This window comes from Talpa europaea, assembly GCF_964194135.1.
Source record: "Talpa europaea genome assembly, chromosome: 4".
NCBI classification, from domain to species: Eukaryota; Metazoa; Chordata; class Mammalia; order Eulipotyphla; family Talpidae; genus Talpa; species Talpa europaea.
Window position 1 is genome coordinate 26,343,233 of NC_140070.1, and position 25,522 is coordinate 26,368,754.

At 37.4% G+C, this 25,522-nt stretch overlaps 1 protein-coding gene across 1 annotated transcript in view; it reads left to right on the plus strand.

Annotated features, from left to right (window-relative positions):
* Nucleotides 1-761: 761 nt before the first annotated feature.
* The window catches only part of LEKR1 (leucine, glutamate and lysine rich 1), a gene marked incomplete at both ends in the record, with an annotated part of 130,130 nt that continues 105,369 nt past the window's right edge, over nucleotides 762-25,522 (plus strand). Inside the window, 2 exons of the mRNA XM_084232578.1 lie at nucleotides 762-809; nucleotides 14,543-14,757. Of these exons, the coding sequence (XP_084088704.1) occupies nucleotides 762-809; nucleotides 14,543-14,757 (263 nt within the window). The remainder of the gene's footprint in view (nucleotides 810-14,542; nucleotides 14,758-25,522) is intronic.

Sequence of the window (25,522 nt, forward strand, 5' to 3'; positions counted from 1 at the left end):
GGAAATATGCCTATATCATCTTACTTGATTGCTCTCTTCCATACTCTATTCCTTAGATATGTATAACTATCTATTCTTTCTCCACATCTGGGAAAGATTACAAAAAGGGAACCCAAAGTACTACTCCATTTTGTGTGGTTTTATGAAGAAATAATATTGAATTTTTTAATTAAAAAATAAAATATTGGTTTTTTTATTAGAAAAATGAAAATATTAAAAGTTAAATATCTCCATAAAATTATTTAAATATTCATCCAGTTAAACTGGCACACTTCTCATACTTTAATTATTAGTGCTTAAATGTCATATTTAATCTGAACTTTTTTTTGTATTTCATCATTTTAAGCAGTATTCACATCACAATTGCAGAACTAACTGCTTAACTAAAATATTTAATATTTTTGTGGCACCTTTTCAGGAAAAAAATTGATTAAAGACAAATAAATGGGTCTATTTAAAATTTTAAGTGATACTCTGTATTTGCAAACAATGAGTAACAAAGCACCACAGAAATTAAAACTAGACTACAAAACTCTAAATTAAAAAAAAAGTCATTTCTAATTCAGTAGTTTCTATGGGCCTTTTCTATTCTATTGGCCTGGTAACTAACCAAGAAGACCTCACTATACTTTCATGAACATTGAATTCAATTGAATTTTTCAATTCATTGAATTTTCTTAACATTATTTCAATTCTTACTGTTGCCATCAATGTTTTTAGATTATTTGCTTCAGAGCTCTCTCAGTGTATTTTGAGAAATTATGGATCGGCACATTCCCATGCATGCATTACCTGAAGAAATCCAAAAGGTATGATGATATTATACTATTACAGCTTAATGTTAGTAGCATGTTAACAGATACTTCTGAAACTCGGGAGAGCAAATTCAGATGTTTTATATTTATTTCAGGCATGGGATCTGCATTGAATTGTTGGAGTGGGGAGAGACTATTAATGAGTCGACTTGGGCCTCCCTGGTGGCGCAGGGGGTTGAACATCACACTGTGAGGCTATCTGCAGCCTCTGTAGCATGAGTTCAATCCCTGACCCGCTAGGGAGCAACCCATATGGCACAGCAGACCTCTACAGTCTCGCCCACTGCTCCCCTCAGCAGTGTATTTTGGTCAGTCTGCCTGTTCTGGTCCCCGCTCTGGCTCTGGTGAATCCTCTCACCCTCCTGCATTTCTGGCCTGTACCCCAGCTCTTGTATGCATAAATAAATAAATAAATCTTAAAAAAAAAAGAGTTGACTTGTAGAAGTCAATTCAGTGCAAAGAATTTTTTTTTTTTTTTAAAAAAAAGATTTATTTATACAAGCACTAGGTACGGTCAGAAGTGCGGGAGGGTGAGAGAATTCACCAGAGCCAGAGCAGGGAGTATAACAGGCAGACTGACAAAGACACTGCTGAGGGGAGCAGCGGGCGGCAGAAGAGGTCTGCCTCGCCATGTGGGACCCTCGCCAGTGGCAGGGGATCGAACCGAAGCTGCAGAGGCTGCAGGCAGCTTTGCAGCCCAGTGCTCAACCACTACGCCACCGGGGAGGCCCTATCAAAGAATGTTTGTTCCTAAAAGAAGACTGAGCTATAATTCTGATACAGTCTATGACCTGGAGCTCTTGTGAAAAGAGGGCCCCAGGAATATTCAGGCTGGTGACTTTTACTGATATTAAAATTTTAATCTCTCTAAATAAAGGTTTGTTTCAATTTCACCTTAATTCTTGCCACTTACTTTGTACTACCAACTCTTTTAATCTGAGTAACAATTCTTCATAGTCTCTATGCTACTGTCCTTCCTATCAATTCTTATCTCTCTTTAGGTAGCAGCATTTCTCCCATATTTAGACAATGCATATATTGTTAACAGTATAATAAAGAATTTTCTCTTTGAAACTGATTGACAAATTGTGAATTAATACTGCAAACTTTAGCCATCATTAATCATTCAGGATTTTTAGAAAACCTGCAGTTAACTCTTAATTAACCACCAGTCCATTACTTTTTAATTAACAATTGCAGTCAACTCAGATAGTCTTTTATCCTTTGTGCGTGCTGCTTTCGGCGGCCTGTTACCATTAATCAGGCCATTGATTTTAGGCTATTGACTCATGCCTACTGTTGCTTCATGTCCATCAGGCTTATGTAAACTGCAACCTAGAAGGAACTGGAAGGGAAGTCCAGTAATCAGAAAATAACTTTTCAACCATTGCCCTGAGTTTGCTTCACCTTTTCAGTTGGATGTTTGGGTGTGAAAGATGGTGCTTAGCTGTGCTGTGCTTCCCTGGGAAAACGTGCTCATCAAAATGATTTCAAGACTTGACTTGCCCTCCTTCTCATCTTCAGCCCATTCCTCTGTACTCTGGCCTATATGGAAGAAATGGGAAAAAAAAACAAATGAAATCTACTAGAAATGACATGCTTCAGATTCCAGTGATCCTTCAGGAAGGATCTATGTAACCATACACACAGGTCTAAAGACTCTGCATAATTGAAGTGTCAGTATTTTCTCAGGATGTAGAAGGTGGGAAGAGGAATCTCTGAATATGGGGATGGTCAAGGGAGGAGCTTTAATAAGAGATAGAACTGGAATTGGCCCTCAGAGCCTGGGTATTTCTATAGAGAGAGAGGTGGCAGAACATCCTAGCCCAAGGGAACAGACGGTTTTTGGTGAGAAAAAGCTGGCCCAGTTAGGTAATATTTAACAACTTAAATGTTTCGAATACTTGAAAGAGTATATATTTATTTTGACAAGGTGTTTATGAGAGTTTTAGAATTGTTTCCCTCATATTTAAGATACTTTGTAAGTAAATTGTTTAAAAATGCTAAAACAAAACATTTCATTAATCTACAGTTATATTGTGGAAGCAGAAATGGTAGGCAGCTGTCCTTTCAGCATGGAAAAGTGGGGTTATCTGAGGCCTTGACAGGTTGCTGATTGTAGACCTTGTCCTGCTGGTGTTTAGGATGTGAAGTGCAGCTTTGCACTTTCTCAGAATGAAGTTAGATCCATTTATACCACAAATGTTTATCCAGTGCCTGTAATGTGCTGGACACTGTTATTAGCGCTTGATTATAAAGGCAACCAAGTAGATGTGTTCATGCCTCCCACAGCCTATAAAAAGCACGGTCTAAGAAAAGTCAGTTATTTGTTTTCCATAACTTCTTACCTGGGCTTGATTCATCTAGATCACCCACAATGTAATTTGTTTTTTGTTAAATGATCAAGTGGTTTGTCTGTTTAGGCAGCTTGTAGCCATCATTCTATATGAAATCATTTAAAGTATATGTGTGTATATATATATATATATATATATATATCTTGTTTTAGTCATAGGAATACTTGAAGTTAGAACCATTTCATAACTAAGATGAAGAAAATATTTTTTTTTTTTTATAATGGTTTGGAAATTGTGCTCCGTTCGTTTATTTGATAAAAAAAGGACTTGAGGTGGGTGGATCGGAGCACAGTGAAATAGATCTTCCAAAGGTTTTAACATTTTTCAATTTTTATGCTGGCTTGTCTTTCCAGAGAAGCTCCGGTTCTCTCTCTCTCTCTCTCTTTCTCTGTTTCAGCAAGAAAAGTTAGTGTAGAATCAAGGAAGAGAGAGATAATGGGAGACTTCCTTACTTCAATTTTTCTGTATGCTATGGAAATGGGATAGTTGATAAAGAATGTGAAAATGGTTGTATTACACTGTGCTACGGATAGCAAAATGAGCAGTAGAAAAAGAGTTGAAGAAAAAGTAAAGATAGAAGGGGCCTCCCTGGTGGAGCAGGCAGTTGAGCTCTGCACTGTGAAGCTGTCCATAGCTTCTGCAGCACTGGTTCAATCCCGGCCGGCCAGAGAGAAACCCACATGGTGCAGCAGACCCCTCCTGCCCCGCCTGTTCCCCTCAGCAGTGTATTTCGTCAGTCTGCCTGTTCTGTTCCCCGCTCTGTCTCTGGTGAATCCTCTCACACTCCCGCACATCTGGCCTGAACCTGGTTCTTGTAGAAATAAATAAATCTTAAAAAAAAGAAAAAGTAAAGATGGAAAGGGAGTTGGCCACCAAAGGGAAAGTGTAGAGAGAATGCAGATGATAATGACCTTTAGCGCATCCTTTGTTTGATTAGAAGGGTAAGATTGTTAGATTATCTGGTTTCATCTCCTTAGAGAATTTTGGGGAAGAAAGAATAAGGTAGTCTTTTGACTGCCTTTCCTAGATCTTTTATCTTTTGCCTTTTATCACTATTTCTGACTGAACATAAAACATATTTTAGACTTTCATTTCCCCAAGCAACAGATGAACTGCAAAGCAGGCGCACACTCATCCCCTTTGTCCACTGCTAGATTCTACTGTTGACCTCTGTGTGTGCTTAGACCAGGTCTCCAATCCTTTTGCTCTCTTGGCTGAGCTGACTCCTGTTTATCTCCACCCTCCATAATCAGCAACTTTGATTCAACTTTCATCCAGTATTCTGAAAGTAGAATGCACTTGTAATGATAACACAATTCTGTGTTTTGGAAGTTTTTGCACAATTTAAAACAGAACTTGTAGATCAGCCAAGTAATAATTTCTATGTCTTCTCAATGTCCATCCACTTTAGAGACATGTGGACTCATTAGCAAACAAAAAAGCAATGAACAACTTTCCTTTTGCTGTTTTTGCTAGGGGACATATGCTGAAGTCAAAACAACTGTAACAAACTAGTGAAAAAATCAGTTATTTTGCAAAAGTGAAAACTGATCTCTCTTTTTTTTAATGGTGACAAAATGAACACTTGTAATAGGATTTTTAGCTTCAGGAGATATTTATTACCATAGGACAGAAAATAAAATAAAGAGACCAGAGTTGTTTATTTTATAAAACAGAAGTGGCAGTGCAAGACCTAGAGAGCACACTGTTCTTTCTGGGATAACAATCCCTTTCCCTAGCAGTAACAGCTCATTTTGTCCTGTTTCAGTAATTTTAGTACTTTGGAACTTTGAAATTTATTCAGAATAACAGTTTTATATTTCCAAGCACAGATTGTCATTGCCAGAAAAAATAAACTTAATTTTCCAGGTCATTTTGGGCCACTGTGGCTAGGGTCAGATTTTGTGTTAAGGCAGAGAAAATAGTCATAGAAGTGTTAGTGCTAGCATTTTGGTAAAGCAGTGATATATGCATGTGTCTGTGGGATGTGTGTTGTGTTTTTAAGCATTTGCAGCTTTAAAACCTAATGATAAAAGAAGTAGGAAGCTGTGTAATTTGTGGAGAGACCATTCACTTAATATTGTGGCTCAAGAATGTTCATTAGGGAAAACAAAAAATATTACCGTGAATCTTGAAAAATATGCATTGGTTAATTTGTAGGCCAAAATACTTTTGCTGACTGGCCATAAAGAGCCACAGAGTTTACAAAGGCCTGGTTTCCCAGTGGAAACATAGGTATTGGAAAAATATAATTTGGAAGTATATTTAAATAGACATAGGTGTGCCATGTATAATTTATGTATGAGACCAGTGTTTCTTGAAATTGCTCAATAAAATTTCTTTATGAATTAATCTCTGGTAATTTAGGCCCAGATTTATTTTTTTTTTATTTTTCTAAAGTATGCTTCTTACGTTGAGATCTTTATAGAGTCACATGTAACTGTAGAAACCATACCAAGGGATCCAGTTTACCCTACTTCCAGCTTCCCCAGTAGTAACATCTGGCAAGACATACTACAGCCAGAATGTTGGCACTGATACAGTCAAGATACTGAATACCTTTATCACACCAAGGATTCCTCATGTTGTAACCACATTCACTTCCATCACCCCTTCACACACCTCCACCACCCCACTCTAACCCCAACCTATGATCCCTGGCAACTACTGATCTGGACTCCAATAATTTTGTCATCTCAAGAATGTTATATATATGGAATCTTGCGTTATGTAACTTTTTGGGATTTTTTTTTGCACTGAGTGTAATTTGCTAGAATTTTATTCAGATTGTTGTATGTATCAATATTTTATTCTTTTTTATTATGAATAATTTCTTGGTATGACTATACTATAATTTTTAATTTGTTGAAGAATATCTGAGTCTCCCCCCCCCCCATTTTTTAACTCTGATGTATAAAATTGCTATAAATATTCATGTATAGGCTTCTTTGTGAACATGTTTTCATTTTCCTGGGATCAGTGCCCTAGAGTGCAATTGCTAGGCTGTATGGGTATTGCATGTTTGGTTTTTTTAAGCCTCCCCAAACTGTTTCTCAGGGTGACTGCCATTTCACTTTTTACTACAATGTAGGAGGAATCCAGATTTTCTGTGTCTCATCAACATTTGATGTTGGTGTTAAGCTTTTATTTTAGCTCTTCTGATAGATGTGCAACTTTGATTTGCAGATTCCTAGTGGTCAATGATGTTGAATATCTTGTGCTTAGTTGGCATCTGTATATTATCTTAGGTGAACTAAGATATTTCATGTCTTTTGGCCATTTTCTAATTGGATTTTTTTTTTTTACTGTTGAGTTTTGAAAGTATTTTATATAATCTAGATACTTGTCAGATATGTTGTTCAAAAATATTTTTTCCCAGTCTGGAGCTTGTCTTTTCATCCTCTTCGCAGGGTCTTTTGAAGAGCAAACATTTCTAATTTTGATGAAGTCCTGATGTCAGCTTTTTCATTTATGGATGAATATAGGGGAACAAGATAAAGGATCAGGGAAAAAATAATGACAATTTAAAAAAACACAACAAAACAAAAATAAATAGACAGCTATAAATATAGACAATTATAAATCAAAACTTGATACTTTTGGTATCAAGTATAAGAACTCTTTACCTAGTTTGGATCCTGAAGATTTTCTCTTAGGTTTTTTCTTCTAATATCTTATTTTCATATTTTATATTGAAGTCCATGATCCATTTTCAGTTCACTTTTGTGTAAATGAAATAGCCGATGTTATAAGAAATTGTGAGCTGGTAGGTTGAGTTGCCCCAAGTCTTACTTAAACAGGTGGACTAAATCATGGACTGGTGAGCCCTGTCCAAACACACTGACAAGCAAGCGTTAGTCCTTGATTAATGATTATCTTTTTTGGGGGGGTACAATTGTTTTTTTTAAATTTACATATTTATATATATTTTACATCATTGTTCATTTTTCATTTTTTTTTTTTACAGTGCTTGCTTTCTTTTCTCAGGTGTAGTCCCCATAGAATTTCTACCACTAATTCACCTGTGTGCCATCATCATAGTCTTTGTACTCCTTCCAGCCCATCTCAATCCTCTACCTCCCCTTCCTCTGCAGAATGTCTCTGATTTATAGTTGTCTATTTATTTTTGTTTTGTTGTGGTTTTTTAAATTGTTATTATTTTTTCCCTGATTCTTTATCTGGTTCCCCTATATTCATCCTATAAGTAAAACCATCCGATATTTTTCTTTTTCCTTCTGACTTATTTCACTGAGTATAATCCCTTCTAGCTCCATCCATGTTGCTGCAAATGGCATAAGTTTATATTTTTGATTGCTGAATAGTAGTCCATTGTGTACATATACTACATCTTTTTGATTCAGTCATCTACTTTTGGGCATTTGGTTTGCTTCCAAGTCTTTCCTATTAAAAATAGTGCGGCAGTAAACATAGGGGTGCAGGTATCCTTTTGAATTAAAGTTTTTGTGTCCTTTGGGTAGATCCCTAGGAGTAGAATTGCTGGGTCATATGGTAGTTCCATTTTTAGTAGTCTGAGAAACATTCACATAGCTTTCCGTAGTGGTTGGACCAGTTTGCATTCCCACCAGCAGTGTAGGAGAGTTCCTTTCACACCACATCCTTGCCAGCATTTGTTGTTGCTAGTTTTTTTAATATGTGCCATTCTTACTGATGTAAGGTGGTATCTCATTGTGGTTTTGATCTACATTTCCCTAATTATGAGGGATGTTGAACATATTTTTAAATTTTTAAAAAAGATTTATTTATTTAGGCATATAAGAACGGGGGTACAGGCCAGTGGTGCAGGGTGGTGAGAGGATCCACCAGAGACAGAGCGGGGAACAGAACAGGCAGATTGACTGAAATACACTGCTGAGGGGAGCAGCGGACAAGTCAGGAGTGGTCTGTTGTGCCATGTGGGTTGCTCCCTGGCCAGGGATCGAACTCATGCTGCGGTGGCTACAGTTAGCTTCATAGGATGCATCTTAACCCCTTGCGCCACCAGGGAGCCCCTGAAAATTTTTTTCATATGCCTGTTGGCCATTTGCATTTCCTCTTTAGAGAAGTGTCTTTTTAGCTCTTCTGCCCATTTTTTTTTTAAAAGATTTATTTATTTATTTATTTGTACAAGCACTGGGTACAGTCAGAAGCACGGGAGGGTGAGAGAATTCACCAGAGCCAGAGCGGGGAGCAGAGCAGGTAGAAGGACCTAAGTACACTGCTGAGGGGAGCAGCGGGCGGCAGGAGAGGTCTGCGTGCCATGTGGGACCCTCTTCTGGTGGCCAGGAGCAGCCAGGGGTCGAACCAGCACTGCAGAGGCTGCGGGCAGCTTCGCAACCCAGCGCTCAACCGCTGTGCCACCTGGGAGACCCTCTTCAGCCCATTTTTTGACTAGATTGTTTACTTTGTTTTTGTTGAGTCCTGTGAGTTCTTTGTATATCTTTGTGATCAATCCTTTATCAGTTGTGTGGAATGCAAAAATATTCTCCCAATCAGTATGGTGTCTGTTTTAGTTAATGTCTCCCTTGCTGCACAGAAGCTTTTTAGTTTGATGTAATCCCAGCTGTTTATCTTTTCCTTCACTTTCTTTGCTTTGGGGGATGAGTCTTTAAAGATGTTAATGAGAGGCATGTCTTGTAGTGTTTTACCTATGTTTTCTTCTATATATTCTAATGATTATCTTACAATTTCCTGGAAGGAGGAGGCTGAGCTTCCACACGCACAGTTGGACTGTACCCTGTCTGTGCAGGCCTGGGTATAGCCCAACCCAGAACAAGCTGTGACCCTGCTTTCCTTCTCCTTCCTGATGGACTTACCTTTAAATATCTCCTCCTAACTCCCTTTGAGGAGCCAAACTAATTTTTCCTTTCTGGCACTGGCTCCCTTGTGCATGAGTCTGTAATAAAGCCTTGCCTGTTTCAACTACACCTAGTACTCTCTGGAGAATTCTTTCCCTAGAGGGCAAAGTACCTACTCCTTTGGGTCAGGCCCTGGAACATAAGGTATGAGGTTTTGTTTGAAATTCTTTTTTTTTTAAACATATAGATCTAATGTCCAATTGTTCCAGCACCATTTGTTGAAAAGGCTATCTTTCTTTCATGGAATTGCTTTTGTACTTAGGCCAAAAATCTGTTTAGCATATTATGCAGATCTACTCCTGGAGTCTCTATTCTTTTCCATTGATCTAAGTGTCTGTCCTGTTGCCAGTACCATACAGTCTTGATTACTGTAGCAATATAGTATGTCTTGAAATGAGGTAAAATGATTCTTCCTGTTTAGTTCTTTTTCAAGATTGTTTCACCTCTCCTAGTTCCTTTGCCTTTGGTAACAATCAAAGAACAATCCTATTTCTAAAAAAAAATCATGCTGGAATTTTGTTACAAATTATATTAAACCTATATACAAATTTGAGGAGAAATGATGTCTTTACTATTTTGAATCTTCCAACTCTTAAGTGCAGTGTCTATTTATTTAAATTTCATTAGTGTTTTGTAGTGTTATCATGCAAGTCTTGTACTTGTGTTGTTAGATTTACACCTATTTTTTGAGCAGTTGTAATTGGTATTATATTTTTAATTTCACTGTCCCTGTTCACTGGCAATATAGAGAAATAATACAACTAGTTTTTGCATGTTTATCTTGAATCATGTGACTTTGCTGAACTTAGTGGTTTTTGGAGTTTTGTTATAGATACCATAGGATTTTCTAATTAGACAATCATGCTATCAGATAGGGACATTTTTTTCTTCTCCCCTTCTGATATATATACCATTTATTTCCTCTTTTTTTTTGCCTTATTACTCTGGCTGGAACTTTTAGTATTATGTTGAATAAGAATACAGAGTGTGGATATCCTTGCCTTGATCCTAATATTAGGGAAAAAAGCACTCAGTCTTTCACCATTAAGAATAATGAAGCTGTAAGTGTTTTTGTAGATGCACTTTACCAAATTGATTTTTAAATTGGTGGTACAGCAAGTTGACTTATTGACGAGGAAGGGTACTAATGGCCTTATGAAATGGTCAGGTGTTTATGTGACTTAGAAAGATCCACTATCCTGCCTTAAAATGTTTCCTTATCTGAATGAAATTCACTAACTAAACAAATGCTCATTGTTTTGAGTAATGGCAACTTTTTTTGACGCAAACCCTCTTAGAAAGGCTAAGATTTTATCCTGCTATCACTCACTTTTGTGGAATAGTTTATCTGTGTCTTTCCCCTTATCCAATCACAGAAAATATGGGATGGGTGGGGAGAGAAAGAGGGATTTTGGAGCAGAGAATGCTTCAATTGCAGCAGGAATGGACGGGGTGCTTTTTCTAATCGAAGCACAGATAGACATTTTGAAAAAGATCTGAAGATTTTTAAAAATCTTAAAAATTTTGCATCAGTTTTGTAGTCAGTATAATTTTTTAAAGTACAAACACTGCACTTAGGTTTATTTTATAATTTATTTGTAAATGGTTGTGCATTTGTTTAATATACTACATTTGTTAATTCCTCCTGAAAGTACATCTTGTGGAAAGCAAAAACATCCTGCTAATGATAAGGATTCTTTTGTTAAGAGTGACAGCTTGTCATTATTTTACTTACAAAACAAGGAGATGATATAATACCAAGTTATAAGAATGGTGCACAAATTATATTTCACACACACAAAAAAGAATACTGTTTACTTCATTTGGGAGCATAATTACAGTATTTCATATCTTTTCGAGTTTCACAGTAATGTCCTAAGTAATTAACCCATATAGACAGTAAGAATTTGAAAAGAGTATTGTATTTTTTCTATGGTAATTTTATTTATGGAAAACTATTTACAATTTAATGGCTTTGAAAACTTCTGTGCAATATACTTATTAAACATAACTCTCAGCAATTCAGGTTATGCTACATAAAATCTGGAGACTAGCATTATGGACCTATTATTTATAATTTGATTGTCTTGCTTCCAAGATTATAATGAATCTCATGTTTGGCTTTCATTGCTGAAATTTTAGAAAACCTACTGGTTTAAAATGTATTGCCTCACTTATTTCACCTTTCCCCCTACAGTTACTATGTGGAATGCTATTCTATTAGCTTTCCTGTCTGTGAAGTTTATACTACTTCTATTTTGTGCAAGTGAGCTCCACCCAGCAAGAGTTTTCTTTAGTGAAAGGATGGAGCACTTTGTAAGGGACAAGGCAAGAACTCTGATAAACAGGCAGAAGGCTAAGGATGAAAGTGCCTTGGAGTAGGCAATATATTGTGATTTATCAAGCAGTTTTCATATTGATGAGAAGAAGCCAGAATGAAAGACGGGCAAAAGAATTGTAAGAAAATACCTGTGTTCTCTGAATGAATTCAGGTCCCTTGGCCTGAATGAATTGTATTCCAAGGATTGATTGGGCCTTTGAATGGACTGCAGGACCACTCTTGGTAATCTTTGAAGACATGTAGAGAGTAAGGGGATAATGCACAAATATTAGTCCATGTGTAAAATGACCCATAAATTATAACTCAAAATGTAATGTAAACTCAAATGTAATGTAATATGTTACATTCATGGGTGATTTGTGAGTATATATGACCCCTGGGCAATTTTATGTTCATTAAGAAAACCAGCATGTAGTCCTTGCCATTTCATTTTGTATAAGGTTACTATATCTAGGAACTGTAGTAGACAAGGAATAGTAAAGAGAATGGTAGAGGAAGATTGGGCTTAGATTCCATAAGGTATGTGGTGTGGGGCAGCAAGGTCTCAAAGGAACTAATGTGAGGGCCTGGAAGGACATCAGGTGTAAGATGATGACATAAGATGAAAAACGTAAGATGTTTTTCTTTTTCTCTGGATTTACACTATCTTTGTCTTATTTTCTCTCTCTGTGTGTGTGATTGTGTATATGTGTGTATATGTGTGAGTGTGTGTGTGTGTCTGTTCATTCCTGTCTCTCATTCCAGAAATGTGACTCACTCTGTATCTTAATTATGACCCTTCTCCATTTTTCTGACTCCAAAGATGATCGGGTCTTCAATGTTTGCAGGCCTGGTCAGCTCAGCTTAGTTTAGGGCTTGGCTCATCTGGGACAGTTTCCAGTCCTCATTCACCAGTCAGCCATAGCAAAGGTAGATGGGTGGAAGACGTTTTAATCATATCACCAAACAGCAGACAGGAATGTGGAAAGTGCATTCTCTAAACAAAAATAGAGCTATTAAGTATGAAGGAATTGATTTGATATGTTCAGTATGATGAGACATGGTTTGGTACTGCATTATTTTTTTAAATAGGGGCTTTATTTACAAAAGAGCCACTACAGCATTTAATAGCAACAGACAAGTGCTGAAAATACAACTATTGTGAACTAAGGGCATGTTAGAAGATATTTCTAATGAGATATTACAATGAGGGAAGTTTGAAGTCTCTCTTACTCTCTTTTAGTGAGAGCAACCACATTGAAGTGATCAATTATGGATACCATACTTTGAAACAGATATAGAATACTGGAACAGGTTCAGAGAAAATTATCTAGGATGAGGAAGGAATTAAAAATCTTTTCTTATGTGAAACAGCTGAAGAATTTGGAAGTGTTGATCTGGAAAAGAGTAGATATGGAATGCCCCTGATATCTTTAAATATAATAGTGACCAAGACTAGGAGGCCTAGGACCAGTGGATGCTCCAGGGAAGCAGTTTTGGGGCCAGCAAAAGAAAAAATTCCCTGATAGAGAAAATGATCAGAAGATGGAACAAACTGCTTTATAAGATAGTTTCCATCGTTTGGGATGTCAGAATGGGATCTGGATAACACTTATCTAGGTTGGAATAGACTCAGTGAACCCACATAGTGCTTGAAACAGGTTTTTAAAAAATTTCTTTTGAACCTGTGCTTTAGAAATCTGTAAATCTGGCATCAATGCCAGTTAGATGATTCATGTAGACATTTTGTATTCCACAGTGTTATATTATGGTTCTTAATTTGAAATTTTTATTATTGTGGCTTACATGAATAAAATTTTATAGTATAACAATTCATTACTAGTTTTTTCTAATGAAATCCTGTAATGGCATTGATAGACAGATATGTTGGCTCCATTTTTAGCTATAGGAGATTCTACTCTTAAGGGAGTTGCATTAGAAGTAAGTACTCCTCAAATAACTTAAGAGTTGCTTTGATTTCAGTTCCCTGAAGCTGTCTTTTATCAATTGTGAATAGTAAGACAAGTGGTGGCTGCTTGAGTAATGTTTATATATGATTCAGGAAAAAAACTCCCTCTTGACTTAGCTGAAATTCCATTTTTTGCTATGCTGTGGTGGACAGAGATAGAAGGACATTTTACTTGAGGAAGTAAGAGAATTTAGCTGAAATACACATGGTAGATAAAAATAAAACAAATGGCTGCAGGCATAGATGCTGGTTTTAAATAGACTTGGGTTTATCCCAGTATCACCTATCAGCTGGTTATTTAACTTGAGTAGTCTCCATTTTCTTATCTATAAAGTGTATGTGATAATATCTACCCAAGGGGGAAAGAACTGACTCATGGAGAGAGATTAAGTTCAAAGTGTTTTTCCTATTATTTTTATGATGGAATATTAAAGTGTATAAAAATCATAAAATGTTAAAACTGAGCAGGAACTTAAAGTTTTTGGTCCAACCCCATAATTACACAATTGAGGAAAATATGATCTGAAAAGGTCAAGTGGCATTTCTAGGATTATAACAGTAGTTAGCAGTGAAAAGTGAATGATTCCTTTCTACTTCTTGGAAAACTCATCTTAAAATAGAAATGATAAAAATGTTGTATTTGATGGAAAATATTTCAAGAGTATATCTTTCTTGAGATACCATGGAAAAATAGTTACTGTAAAAGGCCCTTTTCTAATTCCAAGATTTTGTGTCAGAGTCAATATCATGCCTGTTTTTAAACGCTTATCCATATGTAGGCAGCATTGGAATTATTACCCATGGCATAGTACCATATACTTTACAGTAGCTGTAACATCTTCAGCTGAACTTTATTTTTTAGAATTAAAAAAATATCATTTCAGGGCCTCCCCGGTGGCGCAGCGGTTGAGCGCTGGGTTGCGAAGCTGCCCGTGGCCTCTGTGGCGCCAGTTCGATCCCTGGCTGCTCCCCGGCCACCGGAGGAGGGTCCCACATGGCACACAGACCTCTCCTGCCACCCACTGCTCCCCTCAGCAGTGTACTTCGTCAGTCTGCCTGTTCTGTTCCCCACTCTGGCTCTGGTGAAGTCTCTCACCCTCCCACGCTTCTGACTATACCCAGTGCTTGTATAAACAAAGCAAACAAACAAACAAATAAATAAATAACCATGCCTCTATAAAAAAAAAATATATATCATTTCAGTAAATATATGTTCTATTTTCTAGATGTCCCCTGAAGAAAAAGTCTGTAAGTTCTGTGGAGTCAGCTATTTAATTCTTCATGAGTTTAAGTCTATGGAAGAAAAAGTAAAAGCCATGGAAAAAGAGATGAAATTTTATCAAGGAAGTATAGATCGTGAAAAGAGACTTCAAGAAAAGCTACAGGATCTTAGTCAAGATTTTGAACAGTACAAAATTGAAAATGAAGCCAAGATGAAAAGGTTGGAGTTTGTTATTCTTTTCTGTCATTTATTTATTTATTTTCCCCCCCAGTGGCTGGGGATCGAACTGGCTCTGCGGAGGCTGCGGGTAGCCTCCCAACCCAGGGCTCATTCTCTGCGCCACCAGGGGAGGCCCAGTCTGTCATTTAGTTTGAAAGAAAAGTACAGAATGTTGACTTCGGATGTTTTTCTAGAATTTCTGTATAGCAGGTATAATTTGGATTTTAATACACTTGAATTTGCTCATTAATTGTTAATAATCACTAAATATAATTATTAGTTATAGTTTGAATATTCCTTTGAGGCATATATTTTTTTATCTGAATCATTTGAAACCAGTTAACCCAGTAACTGTAAGTTGAGAGGGTCACACTTTTTTTTCCACCATAAATATATATCTTAATTTTATCATTGGAAAGATTTGTCTAGCAAAACTCAGGTGAATTTTGGTAATTTTTTTAAAAAAGATTTTTATTTACTTATTCAAGAACCAGGGTACAGGCCAGATGTGCGGGAGGGTGAGAGGATTCACGAAAGACTGAGCGGGGAACAGAACAGGCAGACTGACTGAAATACACTGCTGAGGGGAGCAGCCGGTGAGACAAGAGAGGTCTGCTCGCCACATGGGTATTCTCCATGGCTGGTGGGGATTGAACCGGTACTGCAGAGGATGCGGAAGGCTTCACAGAGCTGCGTTCAACCGCCTGCTCCACCAGGAAAGTGAATTTTGGTAATTTTTGATACCAAACAACATTTGTTTTCAAATAGTCTTGAATATTTACAGTTATGGAATAAGTTTTTCATGTTGAAAAGAATGCCTAAACATTAAAATTGGTATATGACTCTAAATCATTGAAATTGGAATTGAATTAAAGGGCTCCTAACACTGTAGGATCTAATCAGTGTTTTAGTCTTCCTAAAGACTTTTCTTTTTTTTTTAAAAAAAATTTATTTATGCATACAAGAGCTGGGGTACAGGCCAGAAGTGTTGGGGGTTGGGATGAGAGGAATTACCAAAGACAGAGTGGGGAACAGAACAGGCTGATTGACCAAAGTACACTGCTGAGGGGAGCAGTGGGTGAGTCAGGAGAGGTCTGCTGCCCCATGTGGGTTGCTCCCTGGCAGGCCGGGCATCTAATTCATGCTGCAGAGGCTGCGGACAGCTTCATAGTTTGCATCTTAACCCCTGGCGCCACCAGGGAGGGTACGGGCCAGAGGTGTGGGAGGGTGAGGGTGTGAGGATTTGCCAGGGACAGAGTTGGGGAGCAGAACAGGTGGATCTACTGAAATACACTGCTGAGGGGAGCAGTGGGTGAGACAGGAGAGGTTTGCTGAGCCATGTTGGTTGCTCCCTGGTCAGACTGGATCAAACTCATTCTGTAGTGGCTGGCGCTGTCTTTAACCCCTGCACCACCGGGGAGGCCCTATACAGACATTCAAATAGAATGGTTATTTGCATTTTATGACCTCTCTTTGACTGTGAATAAATATGTCTCCATTTAAAATATTTACTGTCAATGTTAATAAACCTTGAATTAATTATTTTAATTAATACATGTCTATGTAAATGTAGAAACTTTTTTAAAATCTGCTAGGATTAAGTACTTCTATTACATTTTATTACAATTTTTTCTATTATATTAAATGTCAGTGAACCATGCATTTCTTACAGCTTTACCAAGGATATTTTGTTTGTCATAGTTTCTTCAATTTTAAATATCAATAATAAAGTATTTCAGAATATTTGAATGGAGAAATAAAAAAATTGCAAGTATTAAGTTTAAAATTTTAAATTTGGGGGGTATTTACCTGTTAGAGATTTTTTTGTTTGGTGTTAACTAACACTTAACTTTTGTTAACCAAATATATAAGTAGTACATACACACATGAAATTAAATAAATTTACAGAAGAAATTTCCTTTTTTTCCCCTGCTGATTGCATCCTTCTTACTGGAGATAAAACTTTTTCATGGTTTGGTGTTTATCTTTCTAGATCCTTCTTTGTTCCTTTACCTTTGTTATAAGTATATTTCTTTAATATATGTAATGCATTATATATAAGCTCCAAAGGTATTAAAAGTCTATCTCGTGGGCCTCCTTGGTGAAGCAAGGGGTTAAGACGCAACCTATGAAGCTATCCGCAACCACTGCAACACGAGTTCGATCCCTGGCCAGGGAGATGCCCACATGGTGCAGCAGACCTTTCCTGACTCGCCCGCTGCTCCCCTCATTAGTTTATTTCATTCAATCCACTCTGTCTCTGGTGAATCCTCTCACCCTCCACACCTCTGGCCTGTACCCCAGTTCTTGTATGCATAAATAAATCTTTTTTAAAAAAATAAAAGTATATCTTTTTTTTTTTAATAGAGGCATGTTTTATTTATTTATTTGTTTGTTTGTTTGTTTTGTTTATACATGCACTGGGTACAGTCAGAAGTGCGGGAGGGTGAGAGAATTCACCAGAGCCAGAGCGGGGAGCAGAGCAGGCAGAAGGACCGAAGTACACTGCTGAGGGGAGCAGCGGGCGGCAGGAGAGGTCTGCGCGCCATGTGGGACCCTCCTCCGGTGGCCGGGAGCAGCCGGGGATCGAACTGGCGCCGCAGAGGCCGCGGGCAGCTTCGCAACCCAGCGCTCAACCGCTGCACCACCGGGGAGGCCCTAAAAGTATATCTCTTAGTAGTTTTTAGCATAACAATTCATTAAATATTTTTTGTATGACTTTTGCCACTTGCAGCTATGTACACTGGAAATTGTTCCATGTTAATAAAAATTGGCCTATCTTGTTCTTCACTGCTGCAGTGTTTTCCTTACTAAGTATATGCCATAATTTACTTAACTATGCCTTTTTTTCAGCACTGAGATTTTTCCCAGTATTTATTTTTACATATAGTATTTATATTTATATTCCTGTGTTCATTGTTTCAATAGGATAAAGTCCTAAAAGTGAAATTGCTGAAAGTAAATGCCAATTTAAAATTTTAATAGATATTATAGTAACTTTCCTTTGGAAACATAGTATTAATTAATATTTGACTGGTAATTTGTAAAGTGGCCATTTTCCTACATCTTGTTAATATTAGAGTCTTAATTTTTCTCAAATTTTTACTTTATTTCTTGAGTGAAAAAGATGTTACTTCATTGTTGTCTTTTTAAAGATTTATTTATATATGCATACAAGAGCTGGGGCGCAGGCCAGAGGTGTGGGGAGGCGAGAGGATTCACCAGAGACAGAGTGGGGAGCAGAACAGGCGGATCGACTGAAATACACTGCTGAGGGGAGCAGCGGGTGAGACAGGAGAGGTCTGCTGCACCATGTGGGTTGCTCCCTGGCTGGGGATCAAACTCGTGCTGCAGTGGCTGTGGATTGCTTCATAGTACTGCATCACAACCCCTTGCGCCACCAGGGAGTTCCCACTTCATTTTTTATTTAATTTGTATTTTTTTATTGCTGAAGTTTAGACTTCTATATTTGTATTGCTTCTATTAGCTGTTTATATATGTTGTTCAGTCTTCTAAAGTTGTACAGCATTGCACTTTGATATTTGTATATACTACATCATGATCACCACCAAAAGTATAGTTTCCATTCTCCATCATTCCCCATGGCCCCCTTTACCTATTTCCCCTACTCCCCAATCCCCTTTTCCTCTGCTAACCACCAATCAGTTCTCTAAGAGTTTTTGTTTTGTTTGTTTTAAGTGAAATCATATAGTGTTTCTCTTTCTCATTCTGATTTATTTCACTTAGGATAATATCCTCATGGTCCATCCATGTTGTCACAAATGGCAAGATTTTATCTTTCTTATAATTTTTATTTTAACCATTTTGTTAAATGTGTAATAGTATCTCATTGTGGTTTTAATTTGCATTTCCCTAGTGGCTTATATTGGCAAACATCTTTTTGTATATACATTAGTTTGCTAGGGTTGCCATAACAAAATACCACAGTCTGGGTGACTTAGATAACAGAAATGTGTTTTCTCACAGTTTTGAAAGGTAGAAATCCAAGATCAAGTTGCTATCAGATTTGGTTTCTGATTCTTAGTCTCCCTCCTTTCCATTGAGTCTCCCCACGTGGTCTCTCTGTGCTTTTGCAAAGAGAGAGAACTCTCTGGAGTTCCTTCTCTTCTATAAGTGACACCAGTCTTACTGGATTAGGGCCTGCCCTCAATGACATCATTTAACCTTAATTACTGCTCTCAACACTTTGTCTCCAAATATAGTCTCATTGAGGTTAAGGCTTCAACATGAATTTGGGTGGGGGTGGGGGGTAGAGGGGACAAAATTTACTTCATAACCATGCACTAATACCTGGATATTCTTTCTGGTAAAACATCTATTCATATGGTTTGACTATTTTCTGATTGGAATTTTTATGTTTTTACTGTGGAGTTTTGAGAATTCTTTATATACTCTAGATATGAGTCCTTTTCTGGATATGTGGTTTGTAAACATTTTTCTCCCAATTTTATCCTCATCACAAAGACTTCTGTGGAGCAAACGTTTTTACTTTTTTTTTTTTTTTAAGATTTATTTATTTATTTATACAAGCACTGGGTACAGTCAGAAGCGCGGGAGGGTGAGAGAATTCACCAGAGCCAGAGTGGGGAATAGAACAGGCAGACTGACGAAGTACACTGCTGAGGGGAGCAGTGGGTGGCAGGAGAGGTCTGTGCGCCATGTGGGACCCTCACCAGTGGCTGGGGATTGAACCAGCGCTGGAGAGGCAGCGGGCAGCCTTGCAAACCAGCGCTCAACCGCTGCGCCACTGGGGAGGCCCAAACATTTTTACTTTTGATGAGATTCAATTTATCAGTCTTTCTTTAATGGATCATGCTTTTGTCAAATCTAAGACCTCTCTGTCTAGAAAATTCTCCCTATGTTTTACTTCTAAAAGTTTTATTGTTTTATTTTACGTTTAAGACTATGATTCATTTTGTGTTAATTTTTTAATAATGTGTGAGACTTAGGTCAGTGTTCTTTTTTTTTCTAGTCTCTTTTAATTGGTATATTTAGACCATTTACATTTAGTAATCACTGGTATGTGAGCATCTGAGTATGCCATTTTATTACTTGTGTTTTCTTTGGTTCTCTTTCTTATTTTTCTCTTTTATTCTTATTGGTTTCTTAAATGTTTTTAAGATTATGTCTTGGTTTATCTTAGCATATTGCTTTGTATAGGTTTCTAAATGGTTACTCTAATTATTATACATACATATCATAGTCTGCGGTTTAATTATGATGTCTCATGGCTTGGATTTTTTGGATTTATTCTATTTGGATAAAATCAGTCTCTTTCCTATTTATTCTATTTGGATAAAATCAGAAAAAAAAAGCTTGTTGAATCTGTAGGGATATATCTCTTGCCATATTTAGGAAGTTTCTAGCTAGTCTTTCTTTGAATATTACCTAGTCATACTTTCCTCTCTCTCTTCTCCTTTTCAATTTCTACTCATAGGAATATTACTTTTTTTGTCAGTGTCCCATAGATCCTAAAGAGTCCATTGTTTATTTTTTGTTTTCTCTCATTGTTCAATCTGAACAAATTCTGTTACTCTCTTCTAAAGTTCAGTGATTCTGTCTTTATATTCTGTTGTTAGAACCCACCTAGTGAGTTTTTTATTTACTTTATTTCTTATTTTTATAATTTCTACATTTCTATTTCTCTTTCTTCTTGAGATGTTATTTTGTTTCAAGAGAATTTTTAATTGCATTTAAAAGAATTTTTATGATGGTTTCTTTATAATCCTTGTCAGATAATTCCAACATCTGATTCATTTCAGTGATGGGTCTGCTGACCTTCTTTTCTCATTAATACTCTAGTTTTGGCATAATGATTTCCATTGCATTTTGATTGCTTTGAGACTTCCTATGAGACCGTGAATTCTATTTCATCTTCTTTTTCTTATTCAGCACGCACTTCCCTGTGAGGCACTACCTGAAAGCCAGATGGGTGTGTTTGTCCAGCATCCTGTTGGGGTCACTGATACTATAGCAAATTGGGGCCTTGACTCATCCTGCCTATATTAGATTGGAGGAGTGGACGTTCATTCATACCTTTCAGGAAAAAAATGGGTCACCAACTTGCGCTACTAGTGTGTCTGCTTGAGGATTTGAGCTCAGTTCCCTGCTGTGAACTCACATCAGCAGGGAGAGTCAGAGCTGACTCACACCAATTTGTTGCAGTAGGATGGGGACAGAGCTTGGCCTTGCTTTTCAAAGTTTAAGTCAAGCATAGTACAAATATCAATATAATAAATACAAGGATGTGCATCTATAAATCCAGATTTTAAAAAAACTGTGATATGAACAAGTTTAAATTATTTGTTAGCTACCCTGTGTCTACTGCAGCCATTTTTCAGTGGCCTGAAAAAGAACAAATGTTTTTCTAAATGTTTTTCCCCTACCTGCTGTCAGTGAGACCTGTGGGGAACTAAATCCCCATACTCCACTGCAGCAAAGAGATAGAAAACAAAGCAGTGAAAACCAGGCCTTATGGCCTCCTATTCCTACCCCCACCACACTGCAGGTCATTGACACTGCAGCAATGGGAGGAGTGCCAGCCAGTCTTACCTCTGTGCTGGCTTTTCCCTGGTTGATACTAATGGGAATGGATGCTCAGCAACCTGCTATTCCCAGGACCGTGGGCAGAGTGGCAGAGTGGTGACTACTCTGTCACACCACCTATCACCTATGACTCCAGGTAGGCTGGAGGCTCCAAGCTGGGACCCTCTGACCTGCAATGTGGTGGGGGTAGGAATAGAGGCCATAAGTCCTGATTTTCACTACTTTGTTTTCTATCTCTTTGCTGCAGTGGAGTATGGGGATTTAGTTCCCCACAGGTCTCACTGACAGCAGGTAGGGGAAAAGGGTGAGTGCCATTTAGAAAAACATTTGTTCTTTTTCAGCCACTGAAAAATGGCTGCAGTAGATACAGGGTGGTTAACAAATAATTTAAACTTGCTCATGTCACAGTTTTTTTAAATCTAGATTTATAGATGCACATCTTTGTATTTATTATATTGATATTTGTACTATGCTTGACTTAAACTTTGAAAAGTCTAAAGTTTTATTCATACTATGCACACCTAAAACAAACTCCTTTTATTATCTTTTACTTCCTTCCACACCAGTGCTAGATAGTATTTCAGACTAAAGTCCTTAGGTATAGGGCATACTTTTTTATTGCCTCTCTCTGTGACATGTGCAAACAGTGAATAGAAGTTGACAGTGTTTTTAACCACTGGTATACATAATGTTTACATGGGTTTCCTCGTTACTAGATCTGTAAGGTTATGGAAAATGATATGTATTTAACAACACTGAGAGACCTATGTATACATGTATAGCTTTTATTACCAGGATAACTTTGAAAGCCCTCTGTGTATCATTATGTTGTTGCTATAGCAACATGGTTACCAAAATAAGATACCGTTTTTTCTGCTTTTTAAAGGAGGTCTTTTTCCCATAAGCTTCTTAATCAGCATAGTAGAGTTTTGGCCCCAGACATTTATTATTATTTCTATTTATCTTTCTACCTTGAATTTTCTTTACTTAAAAATAGTTATTTATTATCTGACATAAAATGCTATTTTTATTGGACTAAACCCTAAAGGGAATGATAAGAATGAATGAAAGGAAGCAATGCATGATATTGATTAAACAGTAGAGGCTCTGCTATTACCTAGTCCCTGACTCAGCCTCATAATCTCTTTATACTGTTGTTTATCTATAAAACAGTCATAGAAATGGCTACTTCACAGGGATGATATACAAGCTGCTCTCTGCCTGGCAGGAGTTCAGTCGTGTTCACTTTCTTCACCTTCCTTTTTTCCCCTTTTCATCCATGTTTGTTAATTAGAGTTAATAACTTGAATTTTTTCACCTGTCGACATCATCACACTCCTACCTACCTCCATTGCTGTATCACAAGAGAGGTTCTTGGGAATAGGAAATATCCTCATCTCAGCTCCACCACAAGCATTAATACTAGCTTACTTGAGGTTTTAGAGTGCTTAGCCCAACTTTAACTAGGCCCACAGCCTGTGTTTCTTGTCAGTGGTGTAGAGGTTTTGTAGAAAGCATAACTTTAGAACTTTGTTGTTACTTTTATTTATTATGTCCCTTTTCTTTCCAAAAATAAAAAAGGTGTTTTAAAAGGCCATAATAAAACTAACAATATTGGGAACAGTGGGGAAAGAAACTGAGGTGCTAGACAAAAACCAAGAGACCAAATATGTCAACCCTGAGGGTCAATCGTTAAGTACAGCTTTCCTGCATATGCTTTTCCCTGAGCTTCAGGAATTTGTTTCTGTAGCAGTGGGGTAGGGGTTCAGGAGGTTGGTTTTATTTATTTGTCTATTTAGGCAAAGCTGATTTAGTACTAGGAGAATCTACATAAGTTTCCTGGTGCTAGTGCAGGGGAGCAGGAGGTCTTGGTAAGAATATGTGCCAGCTGCACCTGCAGCCAGTCCAGAAGGGCGTGGGGGACTGCCCCTCCAATGCTGCTGTTCTTCTAGGTGGCACTGAGTGATTTTAAAGAACACAGCCCTGATCTGCCTTTCTGTTTGCTTCTCTCCATCTTCATCTCTCCATCTGCCTCTTGACTGCTTCACTTACCACTAGGCTGAACAAACAAGGCTTATCATGTTTTTTTTTAAGTTAGTAATAGCAAATTTTTTGTTTGTTGCAGATTTGAATTAATGCATCTTCAAAAAAGTTTGCAATTTAGTTGCATCTCAGATTCTTTATATACTATTCACATATTTAAAAATGGGAACAATTTCAAATTGTTCAATTGGAGAAAAGTGAATTAACTCACTGAGTGAGGTATAATCATCAACTCTGTGTCTTCCATTTAATGGATGGCTAAGCAAACAAAAAGATTAAATAACTGTGCTCGCACAGATGACTAAATCCTTTATCTTTCTCTATTCTGTAATATCATGATTTCCAGAAAGCAAAAACATCTGGCTATGTCAAGCTATGGCATGAAAACACTCTCATTGGAAACCTGTTCTGAAGCTACAGGCCACATCAATTCCTGAACCTTGTCTTATTGGGCTGAAAAACCCCAATTGTACAAAAAGCCACCCAATGTTAGCAACAAATGAGGGCTAGTTGAAGTCTTAGAACTGTTAGGGAAGTTTGAAGAATGTGCAAAATTCCACAAGGAACCTTAATGTGTTACTGGCCTTATTTTAAAGTAAACTGAAGATATGCTGAGAGTGGAAAGTTCTTTCCATCAGCCAAAGTGGCTCCCAATATGAAATTACTAACCTGGACATCCATTCTTTGTTTACAGTCTCCTCACCTTCCAACTCTTCCAACTGGATCAGTTTCATTGAGGTCTAACACCTTTACCTTCTTTTTTTTTTTTTTTTTTTTTACCTTTACCTTTTTGATGTGTCTTCTTGTTATCTCTTTTTCTATTCTGCTTAGATTGCATGGTGTATGATGTTAGCTCCACTGACAATATCTTAAAGTCCATTGTCCCATTATCCTTCCGTCTTTTTAGCCTGGAAAACCCCTAAAGTGGATGACCCCACACTCTCTGTACTAAAACCCTGGCTGCCAGGAATTTGATTCTACCTTGTGTTTTTCACCTTCTCTTTTTCTAAAAATGCCACCCTCTCCAAAGCATTTCCTCAGGACTCAAGAAACAAATGCCACCTTCATTCAATCTGAGAGCTAAAACTCTCCTTCCTTTTCATACCAGCCTTATCAAGTAATTACCAGTACTTACTGGTAATTCTCATGTTCTCACATCCATATCTACCTCGCTCACTGTAATCTGACTTCACTCAGCATCATTTCAAAGAATATGTTCTGATTCGGGTCACTGTTTACTTCCATGTCATTAAATCTAAAAAACATGTTAACTTTTTTTTTTTAATTAATAAATTTTATTTTTATATTCCCCATACAATTGCAATCCCCCCCCATTTGACCCCAATCCCTCCCCTCCCGCCTCCCCGCCCCCTAAAAAGTGTCTCTGGTTCATAGTTTTTTGTTGATTTTGATTTTCACTTTCTTATAGTTATTCATTTTCCTGGTCCCTTATTTAAGTTTTCTAGATTCCTGCTATGAGTGAGACCATCCGGTATTTTTCTTTTTCTTTTTGGCTTATTTCGCTGAGCATGATCCCTTCCAGCGCCATCCATGTTGCTGCAAATTGCATGTGTTTATCTTTTTTGAATGCTGAGTAATATTCCATGGTATATATGTACCACATCTTCTTGATCCAGTCATCTATTTTTGGGCATTTGGGTTGTTTCCAAAGCTTAGCGATTGTAAACAGTGCTGCTATAAACATAGGGGTGCAGGTGTTCTTTGGAATTGATGTTTCTGTGTCCTTTGGGTAAATACCTAGGAGTGGAATTGCTGGATCATATGGAAGCTCTATGTTTAGTAGGTCCAGAAATCTCCACACAGCTCTCCACAGTGGTTGGACCAGTTTGCACTCCCACCAACAGTGCAGAAGAGTTCCTTTTTCTCCACACCCTCGCCAGCATTTGTTGTTGCTAGTTTTTTTAATATGTGCCATTCTCACTGGTGTAAGATGGTATCTCATGGTAGTTTTGATTTGCATTTCCCTGATGGCAAGTGATGTTGAACATTTTTTCATATGCCTGTTGGCCATTTGCATTTCCTCTTCAGAGAAGTTTCTTTTTAGTTCTTCTGCCCATTTTTTGACTGGATTATTTTCTTTGTTGTTGTTGAGTCTCATCAGCTCTTTGCAGATTTTTGTGATCAGTCCTTTATC